Raw genomic sequence first — 17,448 nt, 5'->3', positions numbered from 1 at the left:
GCCAGAAGGCGGCCTCAGATCCCCTGAAACTGGAGTTGTAGGCAGTTGTGAGCTGCTGTGTGGGTGCTGGGAATTGAATCCAAGTCCTCTGGAGACTGGCCAGTGCTCCTACCTTCTGAGCCATCTCTCCAGCTATAACAACTAAAATAAGAAAACATGGCAGCAATGAGATCACCAAAAATAGTGTGGAATGTGTGAAAAAAGACTAATTTATTATATAATAACATTTCTCTATATATTAAAGCACAGGGCAAGCAGCTAAAAAAACTAAACACATTAAGAATAAATTTATTAAGATTAAGGTCAGAACATCATAATGCAAGTTAAGGCCACTGTTACTTGCTTAGAGCATCATTGTACTGAAAGGTTTAGAAAACAGCTCAAAATGAAGAAAGTCTGCAAAGGTTGAACAGGCTGGAGAGTTCACTTCTCAGAGGGGCTGGCATGGAAGGGTGCCACGTGGAGAGAACCAACAGAGAGAAGCATGGCGGCCATGAACTATGGCTTTCAATCTTAACTACGAACTCTAAAAGTGATACTTCTTAGAAGCCATGAAGTGGAAAAGACTATAGTGTGCAATAGGACTGGATAACTAACAATATACTTTCCTTCAAGACTCTGAAACCAAACAAGTGTCATCATGCTAATACCCAGTTAGTGTGGCCCTGAGCAATTCAGAAACTTCTCCATCAGTGATAACACTAAAATCTTTCTCCTCTTAGGGGTGTGGTGGCAATAAAGAGGACTGCATGTACAAGAGGCATGGACTGACCATCAGTTCACAAAGCCCAGAGGATGTGTATTTCAATCCATTTCATTGTAAATACTGGAGGTCAAAGGGAAGTGGTGGTGATGCTGCTGATAGTGGAAAAGGCAGATTTGGAACCACTAGGTAGGTCTATGTGGGAGTGAGTTACAGCAGCATTTCAGGAGAAATGACCCATGCTAGAAAAGAAGGCAGACTATTCCCTACCAAGCCACACTGTTTCCAAAGAACTTGAGAGTGAGATAAAATTTGGTTCTAATCTCAGTTCTGTCCATTCCATTGAATCTTTGGGAAAATATTCTGTATTTTGTAGGTCAGTTTCTTTCTCTTCATAATTAAGATCTACTACCAGCATTCTTAACTGCATGGATTAAATGGAGTAAGAGTAGAACTTGGCATATGACAAGCACCAGCAAGTTTTTACCTCTTTTCCTTGGCTGATCCCAACCCTTTAGAGTCTAGCTTCTTTGCACAGTCAGTTTCTAAACTGACAGGTCACACTCTATGGAGACTCACAAGAAAGGGTTTTGAAGACTAGGTAGCTTGACAGATAGCCTGGTTTTTGGACCTTAGGTGAAATCAAACTACATACAGCTCTGGTTAGTGGCTAACTTGGCTCTGGCTTGCTTTCTAATGGGAACCATTTATACAATGGAAACTAATGCCTGCTTGTTCACCTTTTTAAAAGTTGAAAACAGTTACAAACATAAGCCGCAATCTCTGAATCAGCTCATTCTGTTTCTGCAATTGATGACTGTGACATCATACTGGGACCAAGAAAACAGCAGTGATGTCACAAGAAAAGAAATTTCTGGTTATACAATTGGTGTGGGAAGATAACAGGGTAGCCTAGCATACAGACAAATTCTAATCTATAGCCCTTAATGTGAAGGTAAGATCAATATAATCTGGTGGATACACGCCTATTCCCCGTGCTTCCCTACAGGGTTTCTCTGTGTAGCCCAGGCTGGCCTCTGGGGTGCTGGGACTAAAGGCATGTGCCACCACACCCAGCTCCTATTTCCTTTGGTGATAAAGGGCAGTTTAGCTCTTGCTCTCCATAAAATAGAAAAGTAGAAAATAATGAGCCATATACATACTTTATAATTCAGTTAGTACTGAGCTAACAGAGTGGAGGGAACAAAGAGAAACCAGAGAATCAGGGCAGAGGCGCTCCAAACCCACTCTTCTAACTAATACAACTGACCAAGCCTCTGGAGGCCCAGGAACAGAGAAAGAAGCAGCCTCTCTTTCGGAGCCCCAGGTAAGTACACCACATTCAGGCTATTGCCTAAGAGGACAGTAAGATCAGACTGCCTGTCACTAGTGACTAAACATGGCTTGGTGGGTGACAAACTCTCTGCCCTCTTTCACATCCCACATCTGGAGTTTTAGGCCTTATAGTCAACATGGACCAAGTGTGATGACTCCAGTGTCTGAAGAGACAAGACAGGATGAGGATGCCCTCAGGACCAAGCCACCTTAACTCTGGAGTGCCAGTGGTCTAGCTCTGGTACTCTGTGTGAAGCCTTCAGAAAGCAGCAGCGTTACCTTTCGGCGGACAGTACACCGGTGACACATCCACTCCCCAGGAGGCAACATCTCTTCACTCAGTGGAGGGTTACTGTGGGGAAAAGACAGGGCAAGACTAAGTAACTAATCTAACCCTTGCATGCAGCTGAAAATAGATCTGGCACAAACTGCACGTCCCTAAACTACTACTGTGGCCAGTTCTGGAGTGCTGCTAGATTCTCATGTCCTTCAAAATGCCTATTCAACAACCTTTATAATCACCTCAAGGACGACAATTCCTTCCACGTCTTAGGAAGAGAAGCCAAATCATAGGTATTGACACTGGGCTTACAGAAACAGGCAGAAAACACTAGTTGAGAGCCAGAAGAGTCATTCCTAAGTCTCTATATATGCCTCACCAAGAGATCCTCCATGGTTTTAAAAGTCTCAGTCTAAACCCAGCCTCTCCACCCTGTGCTTCAGAACCTTGTCACACAGTCCATTCCAACCTGGCAGGTCTCCTCAGCTACCCAGGCCCCCTACTCAAATGGAACATTTGCCATTCCCTTTTTTGCAATAATATTCTGGTAGGAAATCTGTACCCCTCTAAAACTATCCATTCTTAAAGCATGCTCTAGTCAGCCTGTGGCAAGCTTCATGGCTTTGTTTTGTCTTCCAGCCACAAATAGTCCTTTGCCCTCCCCTTGAGTTAGGCTTGTCTTATGACTTGCTTTGACAAACAGTATGTAAGACACAGCACGCTGTAACTTTCAAGCCTGAGCCTTAAGCAACCTGTAGACTACATTCTTATATGTTTGGAATGTTCTGTCTCAGGGCTCTGCTGTCATAAGACACATTGAGGAAGTCTGAGGTGCTCCAACCAACAATTCAGCTGAATTCCAACAGGCTGTACCAACTACTGCTATGAATTGTCTTGGACATACCAGATCAGATGGGCCTCCAAATAACTGTGGTCCTGGCCTACTACATGCACAACAGAAAACCAGCCAACTGAGCCCAGTTCAAGCCTCAGAATTTCGGATTACTACTTTCTGTTTTGGTAGTTTATTACACATTAATAATTACTGGATATGGCTTTTCCATCAGCTCTTTCTACACTACTCATAAACCTTATGTTTCCTGCTAAATAGTTGAATTCCCTTTTCTCACATGTGGGTATGTGCATAGAGTACAAGCACCTTCAGACTCCAGAAGAGGGTGTCGGATCCCCTGGAGCTAGAGTTATAGGCAGTTGTGAATCACCTAATATAAATTCTGAGAACCAAACTCAGATCCTCTGAAAGAGCAGCATGTACTCTCAACTTCGAAGCCATCTATAATTTCTAGCTTGCCTCTTTGCATTTTTAATAAATGAAGACTGAATTTAAAACAGAGCTAGATTAAGCATGACAACATAAACCTAAAACTCCAGAATTTGGGAGGCTAAGGCATGAAGGTTTTGATTTTGATGCCAGCGTGGGCTACACAGTAAAGTATATGCTAGCCTAGGCTGCATGAAACTGCTTCAAAACACAGGCAAGCCCAGACTCAGGCTGGGTAGGGCTGGACCTCACAGATCCTTCAGGTAGTTGATTTCCATAAAGTTACATTAAGATTTCATCAATTTCCAGAAGAGTCATATTTATATTGTTCATACAACAGATATCTTGTTCTAAAAGAATGATCCCCAGTTCAACAGTAGCATCTGGAAATGTATTAGAAATGTAAATTCTAGGGCTGGCGAGATGGCTTAGTGAGTAAAAGCACTGACTGCTCCTCCGAAGGTCCTGAGTTCGGATCCCAGCAACCACGTTGTGGCGCACAACCATCCATGATGAGATCTGACGCCCTCTTCTGGTATGTCTGGGGCTGGAGCGAGCGGGGCCAGAGCCAGCAGAGGTCCTGAGTTCAATTCCCAGCAGCCACATGATGGCTCACGGCCGTCTGTACAACTACAGTGTACTCATACATATAAAATAAATAAATAAATTAAAAAAAAGAAATGTAAATTCTAGACTGGGAATATTGATGGTCGACAGAGGTTTTACTGACAAAGTTGATTAGAGTACTGGTCTAACACGCATGTATCAGGTGAGGGGTGCACACCACAGGACTTGTGAGGTGGAGGCAGGAGGATCAAGTGTTAAAGGTCATCCTTTGTTATATAGCAAGTCAATCCTGGTGTTCTTTATTTTCCCAGAAAGAAAACGAAGAAAAAAAGCAGACTCTAGGATTTCATAATTTGTGTAAAAGGCATGACATTAAGGTGATTCTGTTGAAGACCAAAGTTTGAAAACCATGCTATATGGAACAAGGCTACATCCATGTTCACATTGAGGAGGGCTCGCATGTGCCCACGAGATCAAGCTGGCACTTCCAAGGGCATTTGGCTTGGTAAGTTTTCTGCACACCAGCCTCGCCGTGTTTCCCTGGACATGGTATACATGTCAGATGCTCATCATTCCTTCATAGCTCACTGTTTCCTTCCTTCTTGCTTTCATAGAGGAATCTCTGAGGAGACATTCCAAGTGACATAGTGGCCTGTTGGGACCACAGGTGAACATCACCTGTAAATTCTTCCCCAATTCCCCTACATTTCTAAACAGACCACATCTAAGGAATGAGACAGGCAAGCATCCTTTGTGAAGGCCTGCTGACTTTATGATGCTCTAGCAGCTGTCCTAACATGCATTAACCCTGAAGCCTGGCATTCCTGTTTCCATCATCCTTTCCATCTGTCTGCTGAAACCGTACTAAGATATGCTGTATCAAACACAGAAGGCAGAGGATAAGACATGGTGGTGTAGGCTTAGATTTTCCACCAAGATGTCATTGATTTATTTGTTGGGCATCCTTTATGCTTTAGCTGATTCTCAACGTTGCTGGAAGAATGATCTAAAACAATCCCAGTTGGCATATGCCCATAATACCAATACTCATTAAACTGAGGCAGGAGCATAGCAAATCTGAGGAGAGCCTAGGCTATTTCAAAAAGGCCTCTCTATTCTCACCATTATATCTTCTGATTAAAAAGACCTTCAAAGCCAGGCATGGTAGCTCATATCTGAAATCCCAACATGTAGGGGCTTGGGGCAGAATGATCATTGTGAGTTTGAGGTCAGCCTAGACTACACAGTGAGGCTCTGCCTCAACCCCCTCCCCACAGCACCCCAATAACCTGGGGCATGACCTGCCTGAGCTACCAGACTCAGCTCCAGATGCTCTTTTTTTCTTCCTTGTCTTTTTCTCTCTCTCTTTCTCTCTCTTTTTTTTAAGATTTATTTAGGGGGCTGGAAAGATGGCTCAATGGTTAAGAGCACTGGCTGTTCTTCCAGAGGTCCTGAATTCAATTCCCAGAACCACATGGTGGTTCACCACCATCTGTAATGGTATCTGATGCCCTCTTCTGGTCTATCTGAAGATAACTACAGTACTCACATAAAATAAATAAATAATTGCATTCTGCCTGCAGGTCATAAGAGGGTACCCTGATCTCATTACAGATGGTTATGAGCTACCATGTGGTTGCTGGGAATTGAACTCAGGACCTCTGGAAGAGCAGCCAGTGCTCTTTAACCACTGAGCCATCTCTCTGCCTATTTCTGCCTACCAGGTGCTCTAAAGACATATGCCCTAATACCTGGCTAAAACAATACCTTTTTAAAAAAATTAAATATTTTCTGTATTTACATTTCAAATGTTCTCCCCTTTCCAGGTTTCCCCTCCGAGAAACCCCCTATTCCCCCACCCCTGCCCACCAACCCACCCTCTTTCACTTCCTGGCCCTTGCGTTCCCCTTCACTGGGGCATAGAGCCTTCACAGGACCAAGGGCCTTTCCTCCCATTGATGACCAACTAGGCCATCCTCTGCTACATATGCAGCCGGAGTCATGAGTCCCACCATGTGTACTCTTTGGCTAGTGGTTTAGCCCCTGGGAGCTCTGGGGTACTGGTTAGTTCGTATTGTTGCATCCCTCACTGGGTCACTGCGATGCCTGTAACTAGCAGACTTCTGCAAGATTCAAAGTCCACTTCCAGATGATCCCAACTTACAGCCAAAGAATTAAAACAGTCCAGTTTTAATTTAGAATGCCTTCCCTTCTCTAATGAGGCTGCAGCTCACCACCACAAATGGAAGATGTTAGTAGTTGTCATGGTTCTTGGCTCTCTAATTAAGAGCGTCTATTTCAAGTCCTATGCCAGTGTCATTGATCTGCGTCTAACTAACTACATGCATTTCCCTGGCCTATTAACATATGTGAACCTGCACAACATTAACAGTTACTTCAGACTAGTCACCACCAGTGGGACCTGTTGCTCCATAGCATTACACTAATTATCCACCCAGCACAAGCAGTTTTTCAATATGGAACTGGAAGGGAGAGGGGGGAGGGGAACATAAGAACAAAGAGAGGAGAGAAAGGGAGACAATGAAGCAGAAAGATGGCCTTCTACCTCAGAGATCCTTTCTTTGTATTACAACAGGCAGATTTTTAAAAAACTGGTGTTCAGATCTAGACATTAAGGATATAAAAAAAAAAAAAGGAAAAGTGAAATCACTCATGTGTGGCTTGCAACTATCCATCCATCTAAGCAACAGTGACATAAAACTGGAGTCAATGGCAGCCTGAAAAACAATGAAAAATCTCACTTAACCAAAGGTATTGGTAATATATCACAGAACAAAAGAAAAAAATGGATGAAAATATTCAAGAAAACACCCCATTTTCTCTGTAGATTGATAAAATATTAAATTTAATACAAATACTTAACAGAGACACTAACTACACAAGCACTATCTATATACAACAGACCAAGAACCTCTCTTTCCTGAGCTTATAAAAGAGGTCAGTCACATGAGCTGGTAGGGTCTCCTGTCAGAAACTATCAATCTCCAAGATTTAAGCTCTCTAAGCCATTTACAACAATTTCAGTTAAAATAAAGTAGCAGACCCAGAAAAGATCCTGAGGGCTCCCCACAGTGTATGTACACCCCCGCCTGGTTTTGGTGTGAGATAAGGTTCAGCAAGCAAATCATAGCAGTAAGCAGTTTTGATTTTTAATTTCATAGTTCATGAGTCTCATTTGAGGTCTACTACCAGATTAAAAGCCCCTAATTACATTTAGCAGCAACATGAAGACCAACAGAAAGGACAGCTTACAATAGGTTCATAACAAGTTTACTTTCAGACTGCTGCTGCTGCCCTAGGCTAGCTCAAAAAGTGACACTGTATCCAAAAAGGTGGGTACAGTGACTGCTGACAGGACCACAATTATATTTCAACTGCACAGCAGCCATTTATATGAGGACCTCTAGATCTTTCCAAAAATAAGTCTTTGAACCCAGAAAGACAGCTCAGAGATTAAGAGTACTTACTGCCTTTGTAGAGGACCCAGGTTTGGTTCCCAACACCTCCATGGTGGCTTACAACTATCTACAATTCTGTTCCAAGAGATCTGACCCCTTCTTGTCTCCACAGGCACCAAGCATATTTGTGGTACACATACATACCAGGCAAAATACTCATACAGATAAATAAATGTAAACTACTTTTTTGATCTTTAAAAAAGGAAAAGAAAATATGCTCTTTAATAAACTGAAACCAGGTATGTTCTGGAAGAGCTAAGAGGCAGTAGGTAAAGTTTAATTAAAAACAAAACAAACCCATATGTATGTATGTATGTATGTATGTATGTGTGTGTGTGTGTATGTATGTATGTTATGTATGTATGCATGTATGTATGTGTATATATATGTGTAGGTATACACATATGTGAGATGGCTCAGAGTAAAAGCATGTAAAATACAATACTGACAGTCTTGAGATCCACTCTTAGCACTCATGATGGAAGGATGAAAATCAGCTTTTCAAAATTGTCCTCTATTTTCCATGAATGTGACATGGAATGTGCTCATCTATCACACAATTATTAATACTTTTTTTTTTTTGAGACAGTATCTCACTATGGAGGCCTGGCTATCCTCCAACTCAAAGAGGTCCACCTGCCACTGTATCCTGAGAACTGGTATTAAAGGTGTATGTGACTGTGCCCAGCTAATATTTTTGTTTTGTTTTTTGAGGCTGGCTTTGAACTCAGGAGATCTCCCTGCCTTTTGAGCCAGCTAATGTTTTTTTTTTTTTTTTTAAAGAATTAAAGCAAACACAGTGATGCATGCCTACTATCCTGGCACTTGAGAGGTAGAAGCAGGAAGCCGAGGATTTCAGGATCGCCCTTGGCTATATAACGAGTTCTAGGCCCTGCTGGCTTACATGAGACCATATCTTGTGTAAGAAAGGAAAATTGTTTTGAGACACTATCTCACTAATGTAGCCCAGGGCTGTTCATTCTCATTTTTACATTCCCATCCCTCTTTGAGTGATACTGGGGACTAAAACTAGTGGCCTCAGGAATGCTATGCAAGTGTTGTACTACTAAGCTATGTGTTCAGGCCTGACACTGTTCTTGAACTCATGATATTCCTTCTTCAGGAATATACATATTACATATAAATATTCATATAATAAATATAAACACATATAAAATAAGCATATACATAAACATGGTTTTTGACACAGGGTCTGCGTACTCCTGGCTGTCCTGGAACTCACTCTGTAAGCTAGGCTGGCCTCTAACTCAGAGATCCACCTGCCTCTGCCTCTTGAGTGCTGGGATTAAAGGCATGTGCCACCACCACCCAACTATCTTAAAAATATTAAACAAAACAAAAAATTTGAGCCGGGCAGTGGTGGCGCATGCCTTTACAGAGAAACCCTGTCTCAAAAAACTAAAACCAAAAGATTTGTACAGACATATCAAAATGTAACACTACTTTAAGTATCAGCAAAACCAGCAAGCCTCGTCTGGACACTTGTATGGGCAATGGTTTTATCTTCAAATACGGCCTGCACTTCCAAGGCAAAGAAAATGGCTACCTGGAAGGATACAGAGAGAAAAGTGTCATGGGGTGCCAGAATAATGATTCTTTACTTTAGCCTAACCACTCACTCAAATACAGTGAATGCCACAAAGTACATACAAGTGCAAATGCAAAGCCCCAGTGACAGTGCTAACAAGGAAACCAATGAGTGCCAGGCAACTACAAACACCCCATTGAGAACGTCAGCGAGCTGCTGTCACTTCTACAGGCACGCAGTCCTTCCAGGCAGCTAACTGTGCCCCCACGTTCTATTGTCTTCTAGAAAAAGCTGGCATCCTCCTAGCAGAGGGCACCTGGAGAGCAACTAGAAATTAGTGCGGGAAGGGAGGAGGCAGGGGAGTACTAGAGACTGGCCAGTGTTTGTCTCTGCTACCTTTCCTACAGACCGGCCCAGTACCACAGGACCTATCCGTCACCAGCCTGGCCATTGTGGCAATTCTTACTTCTTTGTAATAGATGGGTTGGCAGCACCACTGGTGAAGTTTACCCTTCATCTCCTGGTAGATACTGCATTCTACCTAACTTTAAGAGAGAGTCAACATTCTGGCCTCAACAGTAGTTTTCTGATATTCCTAGAGAACATTTTGTCAGGAAGAACAACTATATATTCCATAAGAGTCTCAGAGGTATGGAAAACGAAAACCAAGTACTACTATGTCAATTTTTTTGTTTTATTTTGTTTGAGACAGAGTCTCACCATAGCCCAGGCTGGCCTTGAACTTATGGCAATCCTCTCACAGATTTCTAGATTTCTGTTTTAAGTCATCACATACTCCTATTGCTGAAACAACTCAGCTGTTTGGGCCAGGTATTAATACTGGATATAAAATTCTATCAAGACCAAGAAAGCTACAAATACTAACAATGTGTTTTTCCTTTCCTTTCCCTCCCTTCCCCCACCCCCCACTATAAGGTCTCACTATACATATTATAGCCCTGGCTGGTCCCAAACTTGTGGCAATCCTCCTGTTTCGGCATGTATGCATACACACACACACACACACACACACACACACACACACACACACACACTCTGTAATAAGGACAACAACAACAACAACAACAAACAACCCTTAATTTAGGCACTTAAGTTTCTACTTAATATTAAAGAGATTTCTGCTTCATTTCCCATCCATCCTCTGGCAAAGGAGGAAGGCCCTATAGAGTCAGGCTGGTTCCTTTACTTCCAACTTCTCCCTATCCCCCAATCTCAAAGCTCCCCATCCTTTAGGACTGAAGTAATCTCTGGGCATGCTGTCAGGCAGCGCTGTCATGGTTTGATGCCACAGCTAAGTGCTGACTTGGGCCTCCAAACCCTTCCAGTTAGACCTCCAGTAACCTAGTTAGAAGTCCAACACATTTGTCAGAGACAGAGCCATGGTTTTTCCCTTTGGCCCACTTTTGGGCAATTTGTGCATATACGAATTTAAGTAATGCAGCAAACATATAAGCTTGCCATATGCTAAAATGAGTTATTTACCTTAAACTGCATATACTTTCCTAGCACACAGCTGTCTGATGGAACAGAATGAGCCAGTTAGTTCTTTCTATCAGTAGGTAAAGAATGGCTATGCAGGTAAAAACTAGGAGGACCACAGAGGAAGGACTGAACAAAACAAATATCCAAAAGCTTAAATCAGTGACAGAATTCTCCCTATAATCATTTAAGAGGATGATGCTTTTTCCAAAAAAAAAAAAAAAAAAAGCAAACGCAATCAAAGAAAAGCATATGCAACCAACCTGTTCCAGACACACTTAGTGAGGTTAGTGGAGTAAAATTTTCATAAACCAATAACTATTTTCTATTGAAAAAGTTCACCATTAAGTCTCCTGTTAATGCTTCAAGAAGGGGATCAGTAGAACTCTAGCTGATGGTTCGGAGAAGTGGGAATTTTTAAAGCTCCCAGAGTATGATAAAAGCTCACGACTGGAGGGAAAACCAAGGGTGGGTAGGTCCCTGTTACCTGATCATATATGTAACACAGGACCTCATCCCATCTCACCCAAAGTCCTATGTATTTTATTAGCTTCTCTGCTCTTCACAAAGAAGACGGGGGAAAAATAATATTCAATATCTTTGTGAAGGTCAGACTGAGTGAAAACCTGTAATTCAGAAATGCTGGTGTTGCTACCTAGCTAGGTTCTACCTAGAACTTAAGCTTGTTAGTAATTTTGAGAGGTCCTCCTGCCTGGCCTGGAGTTAGTGAGGTCTTACGGCTGTGTTAAAAATCAAACCCAAGGAATCTCCTCTCGCTCCTTCATGCTGGTTTTAAAGGAACCTCACACAGAGCACATCAGGGAGACTAGGGTTAGGTTCTGGTGCTCTCCAGCTCCCTGGCACTTCACTTCTACTTTATGCTGTCAAAACTAGGAAACATTCCTAGGAGATATCCCACATAATTTTTCAGGAAAAAAAAAGGGGGTGGTGGTGGTGGAATTAATTACCATAGTGACCAATATTTAGGAAAGCAAATATTTCTGGAGGAAAGGAACTGCCACATTCTCATTAATTAAGGTACCATTCCTATAGCATAACTCATATAGCATTTCTGTTCCCCTACCTGTAGGCATAATGTTATTGTACACTATGTAAAGATTATTTTTTTTCTTTTGCTTTTCTTCTCACTCTGCCGCTCCCCTTCTCAACTGCCCCCCAAAAAGATTTATTTATTATTATATGTAAATATAATATGTAAATAGCTCTCATCAGATCTCATTACAGATGATTGTGAGCCACCATGTGGTTGCTGGGATTTGAACTCAGGACCCCTGGAAGAGCAGTCAGTACTCTTAACCACTGAGCCATCTCTCCAGCCTGTAAAGATTCTTTTAATTGTTATTAAAATTCTGATTTCTCTGCCATCCTATCTGTTGCAATTTGGATATGGCATTGTAATGCTTATTCCAAATACCTCCTGTTTCAAGTTTATATAAACAATGCTCATCATTTATTCTCTGCCTTGTTAATAAAACTAATTATAATTAGCCAATGGCTGGGCAGAAGAGCAAATAGAGTGGGACTTCCACTAACCAGGCAAGGGAGGAGAGACAGAGAGAGAAGGGGGAATTCAGCCATGAAGAAAAGGTCTGGGAGAGACACAATGAGATGACACACCTGAAGCCCAGAGAGCCAGACCAATACTAAAATACAAACATCTCAGGGATTCTGGCTGAGATTCTGACCAAATTATTTTAGAGAATAAATAGATCAATTACTACCCAGGTATTGTGAGGTAAAGTTGATTAAATAAAACTAATAGTCTCATTCATCTGGGAGCTAGCTGGGGCAAGAATAACTAGACAGCTTTTAAAAACATATTTACACCTGCCAGTGATTATTTTGCATGCCTCTCACTTGAAATCATGTAGGAGCAAGGAGGAAAGGCCGTGGCTCTAGAGTACTTTAGTGAACATTCATTCAATGCAACAGCAAATGGAGGAAGAAGTCTATAAGAGTAGTAAGTTTTTCATTACTTGGGAAATTGCATCAGTCTACAAGATGTATTTGGAATTTGCTTACTGTGAATGTAACAACAGTTCTCCATAGTGGTGAATTCTGCTTCTTCTTACTGAAATCAGTAATTTCTCCTATCTCACTCCTCAACTTTTCCTACCATAGAGATGTGCTAAAACCTCATCTTTGGCTGGGCAGTGGTGGTGCATGTCTTTAATCCCAGCACTTGGGAGACAGAGGCAGGAGGATTTCTGAGTTCAAAGCCAGCCTGGTCTACAGAGTGAGTTCCAGGACAGCCAGGGCTACACACAGAAACCCCGTCTCAATACAAAACAAAACAAAACAAAAAACCTCATCTCTGTTCTCACTTGCTGAAATCTAGATTTGGAAATAACCTTAGGCTTTAAAAGACAGGGATTTTGAAAGCTGGAAATAGCAGGCAGGAAAACACAGACATCATCTCATTCTTTTTTTTTTTCTTTTTTATTTGTTTGTTTGTTTTTTGAGACAGGGTTTCTCTGTATAGCCCTGGCTGTCCTGGAATTCACTCTGTAGACCAGGCTGGCCTTGAACTCAGGAAGCCACATACCTCTGCTTCCCAAGTGCTGGGACTAAAGGCATGCGCCATCACCTCCCGGCTATCATCTCATTCTTAACTGCTGGCAAGTCATGGGAAAATAGTCAACAAGTGACCTGTGCATGTGTCCTGGGCATGGTGACAATCAGCAACACCAAAGTGCCTTTTGGAAATTTGGTCTAAGACTTGTACTGAATGCAATGTCCTCCTCTTTCAGGAAACTGGCAAGGTGACAGCTGTACTCCTGTCCCTGTCTCTTGGGAGGCTAGCATTATGCAGAAGTGTTCTTATAAGTGCCACCTGTGATAAATGTTAATGCAGCTAGCTGGTTGTGGTATACTCCCTAGGCCTTTAAGTCAAAGGAGGCGGCAGTGGTATCTTTCTATTGGTTTGGAAATCTGGCACCTTAAAGCAAGAATAATAGGGATTGGAGAAGTGGCTGGGTAGGCAAAAGACTCTGAACATCAAACCTGATAAGCTGAATTTGATCCCTATTTCCTATATGTTCGTTGTATTCTAACTTCTACACAAGGTGGCAAAAGTCCCCCCTCCCCTCCCTTAATTAAACAAAACAAAAACCCACTACTGGTTTTAAAAAGCTTGTATTAGTTACTATAAGAGCAGTCAGAAGCCCATTTAGCCACACATCCAAGGAAATGTGCATGCACTAGAGACACAGCCAAGTTCACAGATGGATTTTAATACTCTCACCCAATAATCAAAAGCACACATTAAGTACCATCTATTTCCTATTATTTTGTCACTTGCAATAAAAAGGATGTAAGTCATTTCTTTTAAAAGGATGTCATGTTATTGCTCTTCCAGAGGTCCTGAGTTCTCACAACCATCTGTAATGGGATCTGATGCCCTCTTCTGGTGTGTCTGAAGACAGCCAATGTATTTATATACAGAAAATAAATAAATATATCTTTAAAAAAAAAAAAAGGATGTCATGTCAAGGTAGCAAAAGTTCTCCTAATTCTATGAGCTACATAAAACCTTCAAGCAAAGATTTTCGGCATCCTCTTTTTTTTTTTCAAGACAGTTTCTCTGTGTAGCCCTGGCTGTCCTGGAACTCACTCTGTAGACCAGGCTGGCCTTGAACTCAGAAATCCACCTGCCTCTGCCTCCCAAGTGCTGCCCAGTTAAAGGTGTGTGCCACTACTGCCTGGCTGCTCTTTCTTTATTTACTATCCATTTGTTTGTCATTTTTCTTTTTTAGGATAAGATCTCATGTAGCCAGGGTTGACCCGACATGATCCTCTTGCCTCTGCCTCCTAAGTGCTGAGATTACAGGCATCATTACCACCCCTGGCCTTATTTATTTCGTAAGGCTTGTAAAAACAAGAGAGTATGTGGCAGTGTACAAACAACTTGGCTCTTGTTAACCAGTTCAAAAACCATAACATTATTTGGCATGGAGCTATTTCCACCCCAAGCTTTTACCAACCAAACTAAGGCAATTAAAAACCTTTCTTCTTCAGGGTGGAGAGATGGCTCAGTGGTCAGAACACTGACTGCTCACTGACTGCTCTCCCAAAAGACCCAAGTTCAATTCCCAGCATATACATGATAACTTATCCATCTCTCTAACCCCAGGATTGGAAGATATGCTGTCCTCTTCTGACCTATGTATGATATACAGACACTTATGTAGGCAAAAGAGCCATATGTACATCAAATTATAATAAATAAATAAATAATCATGAAATTTTCCTTATGGGGAATTAGAACTCTGACTAAGCATATCCACTGTTCCTCTGGAAGATTAGAGTATAATTCTCAGCACTGCCACCAAGTGGCTAACAACCATCTATAAATCCAGTTGCAGATCTGATGCCCTCTTTTGGCCTCCATGGGTAGTGTACACACGTGGTATAGACATACATGCAGGCAACACACACACAAGAACAAAAATGAGAAAACCTGTGGGGCTGGTGAGATGACTCAGCTGGTAAGAGCACTGATTGTTCTTCCAAAGGTCATGAGTTCAAATCTCAGCAACCACATGGTGGCTCACAATGATACATAATGAGATCTGATGCCCTCTTCTGGTGTACCTGAAGATAGCTACAGTGTACTTATAATAAATAAATAATAAACAAATCTAAAAAACAAACAAACAAAAAAAAAAAAAACAATGAGAAAACCTTCCTTTTAAAACTTAAAACTCAGGCCCGGCAGTGGTGCCCCACACCTTTAATCCCAGCACTTGGCAGGCAAAGGAAGGCGGATTTCTGAGATCGAGGCCAGCCAGGTCTACAGAGTGAATTCCAGGGCAGCCAGGGCTATACAGAAAATTCCTGTCTCAAAATACCAAAAAATGAAACAAAACAAAGAAAACAAAAAAACCTTTAAAACTCCAAGGGAAGTACTCATGTATTCTACCTACAACAGGTAGTGGGTTCTTGTTGGTTTTCTTTTTTAAAATTTTATACTTATTTTGTTATTTATGAGAGGAGGGGGAGGGACAAATGCATGCCACTTCCTGGATATGAATGTCAAAGCATAGCTTGCAGAAGTTGGTTTTGTCTTTTTGCCATGCAATTCCTAGGGATTAAACTTAGGTCATCAGGCACACGGTCAAGGCTGGCCTTAACTCCTGACATCCCTGCCTGAGCACCAGGATCACAGGTGTGTACATACAGGTGTATGTATTGCTGGGGACTGAACCCAAGCCTTTATAGATGCTAGCCAGGCAATTAGTCTACCAAATACTTCCTCTACTGGAACTCCTAGCCTTAGACTTTGTTGCTAGCAGTCACCCAGGAATACAGAAACAGTTTTACATCAAAACACACAATAAGGTTCTCTTCACTGAGATGTTACTTAAAAGATAAACAAACCAGGGCTAGAGAGATGGCTCAGTGGTTAAGAGCATTGACTACTCTTCCAAAGGTCCTGAGTTCAAATCCCTGCAACCATATGGTAGCTCACAACCATCTATAATGAGATCTGATGCCCTCTTCTGGAGTATCTGAAGACAGCTACAGTGTACTTATGTATAATAAATAAATAAATAAATCTTTAAAAAATAAACAAAACAAAACAAACACATGCACACATTTATTTACTGTTTATATATATATATATATATATATATATATATATATATACACACACACACACACACATACATACATACACTTTTTTTTTGGTGGTGTGCACGTGCATGGAGGTCAGAAGACAAAAAAAAAAAAAAAAAAAAAAAAAAAAAAAAAAAAAAAAAAAAAAAGGAACTGGTTCTCTAAGCCAGATGGTGGTGGCACTTGCCTTTAATCGCTGCACTTGGGAGGCAGAAGGTGGATCTTAGTGAATTCCAGAACAGATAGGGCTACAAGAAGAGACTCTGCCCTGGGTTTTCTCCCCTCGCATGTATGTTGCAGAACTTAAGTGAAAAGAGCCAGTGAAATTCTGAGTGAGTGTGTACTTGTTGACATGAGCACAGCCATGTCAGGGACACCAATGCCTCAGCCACGGGAGTGACAAAGTCTTCCCAGGGCAAAGCAAAACTTTCCTCTGCTCCAAGTATAAATGCTCAGTATTTGTACAGAAAATGTCCACTGTAGTCTTCTATCCAAGATGTTTATAGCCTGAAGACTGTTCCTACTGAGATTAGCTGAACCTGCCTCCTTGATTTCTATATGTAATAACCCAACCTCCTTATTTAGCTGAGTGTAATAACCCTACCTCCCTGTTCAAATACTCATTCTTTCTCTCTCTCTCCCTCTCTCTCTCCCTCTCTCTCTCCCCCCACCCCCCCAAAGGACCCAAGCAAGGGGAGCCAGGTGGTGGCGGCGCACACCTTTAATTCCAGCACTTGGGAGGCAGAGGCAGGCGGATTTCTGAGTTCGAAGCCAGCCTGGTCTACAGAGTGAGTTCCAGGACAGCCAGGGCTATACAGAGAAACCCTGTCTTGAAACAACAACAGCAACAACAACAACAAAAGAAAGAAAGAAAAGCAATAAGGGAAGTGAAAAGACACCCAACAGAAAACATTTGCAAATCACACATTTGAAGAAGGACGTGTATCTCTTATAGTTCAATAAATAATGATAACAGTTGAGATGTAGCTAGGTATGGTAGATTGTACAGTCTTAAATTCTATCCTCAGTATTGCCAAAAGTTTTTTTTGGGGAAAAAAAAACAATTAAAAAAGGAGGAGGAAGAGGTGGTGGTGGCATTGGCAGATGGTTCAG

General features: G+C 41.7%; 1 protein-coding gene and 1 long non-coding RNA gene across 3 annotated transcripts in view; one reads left to right on the top strand and one right to left on the bottom strand.

The window, feature by feature from the left end:
- Phf12 (PHD finger protein 12) overlaps window positions 1-17,448 on the bottom strand; it is a 48,830-nt gene that overhangs the window by 21,558 nt on the left and 9,824 nt on the right. For both annotated transcript variants that reach the window (XM_031350653.1, XM_031350651.1), the window contains exon 3: window positions 2,318-2,390. In XM_031350653.1, the coding sequence (XP_031206513.1) occupies window positions 2,318-2,390 (73 nt within the window). The remainder of the gene's footprint in view (window positions 1-2,317; window positions 2,391-17,448) is intronic.
- LOC116076759 lies at window positions 1,583-17,065 on the top strand. The gene is made up of 3 exons (XR_004113094.1): window positions 1,583-2,030; window positions 4,479-4,672; window positions 17,017-17,065. It is a non-coding gene; the product is annotated as an uncharacterized LOC116076759 (long non-coding RNA).

The sequence above is a fragment of the Mastomys coucha genome, unplaced genomic scaffold (assembly GCF_008632895.1).
Source record: "Mastomys coucha isolate ucsf_1 unplaced genomic scaffold, UCSF_Mcou_1 pScaffold5, whole genome shotgun sequence".
NCBI lineage: Eukaryota > Metazoa > Chordata > Mammalia > Rodentia > Muridae > Mastomys > Mastomys coucha.
Note: the sequence above shows the minus strand (reverse complement) of the source record. Positions and strands in the feature narration are given on the sequence as shown.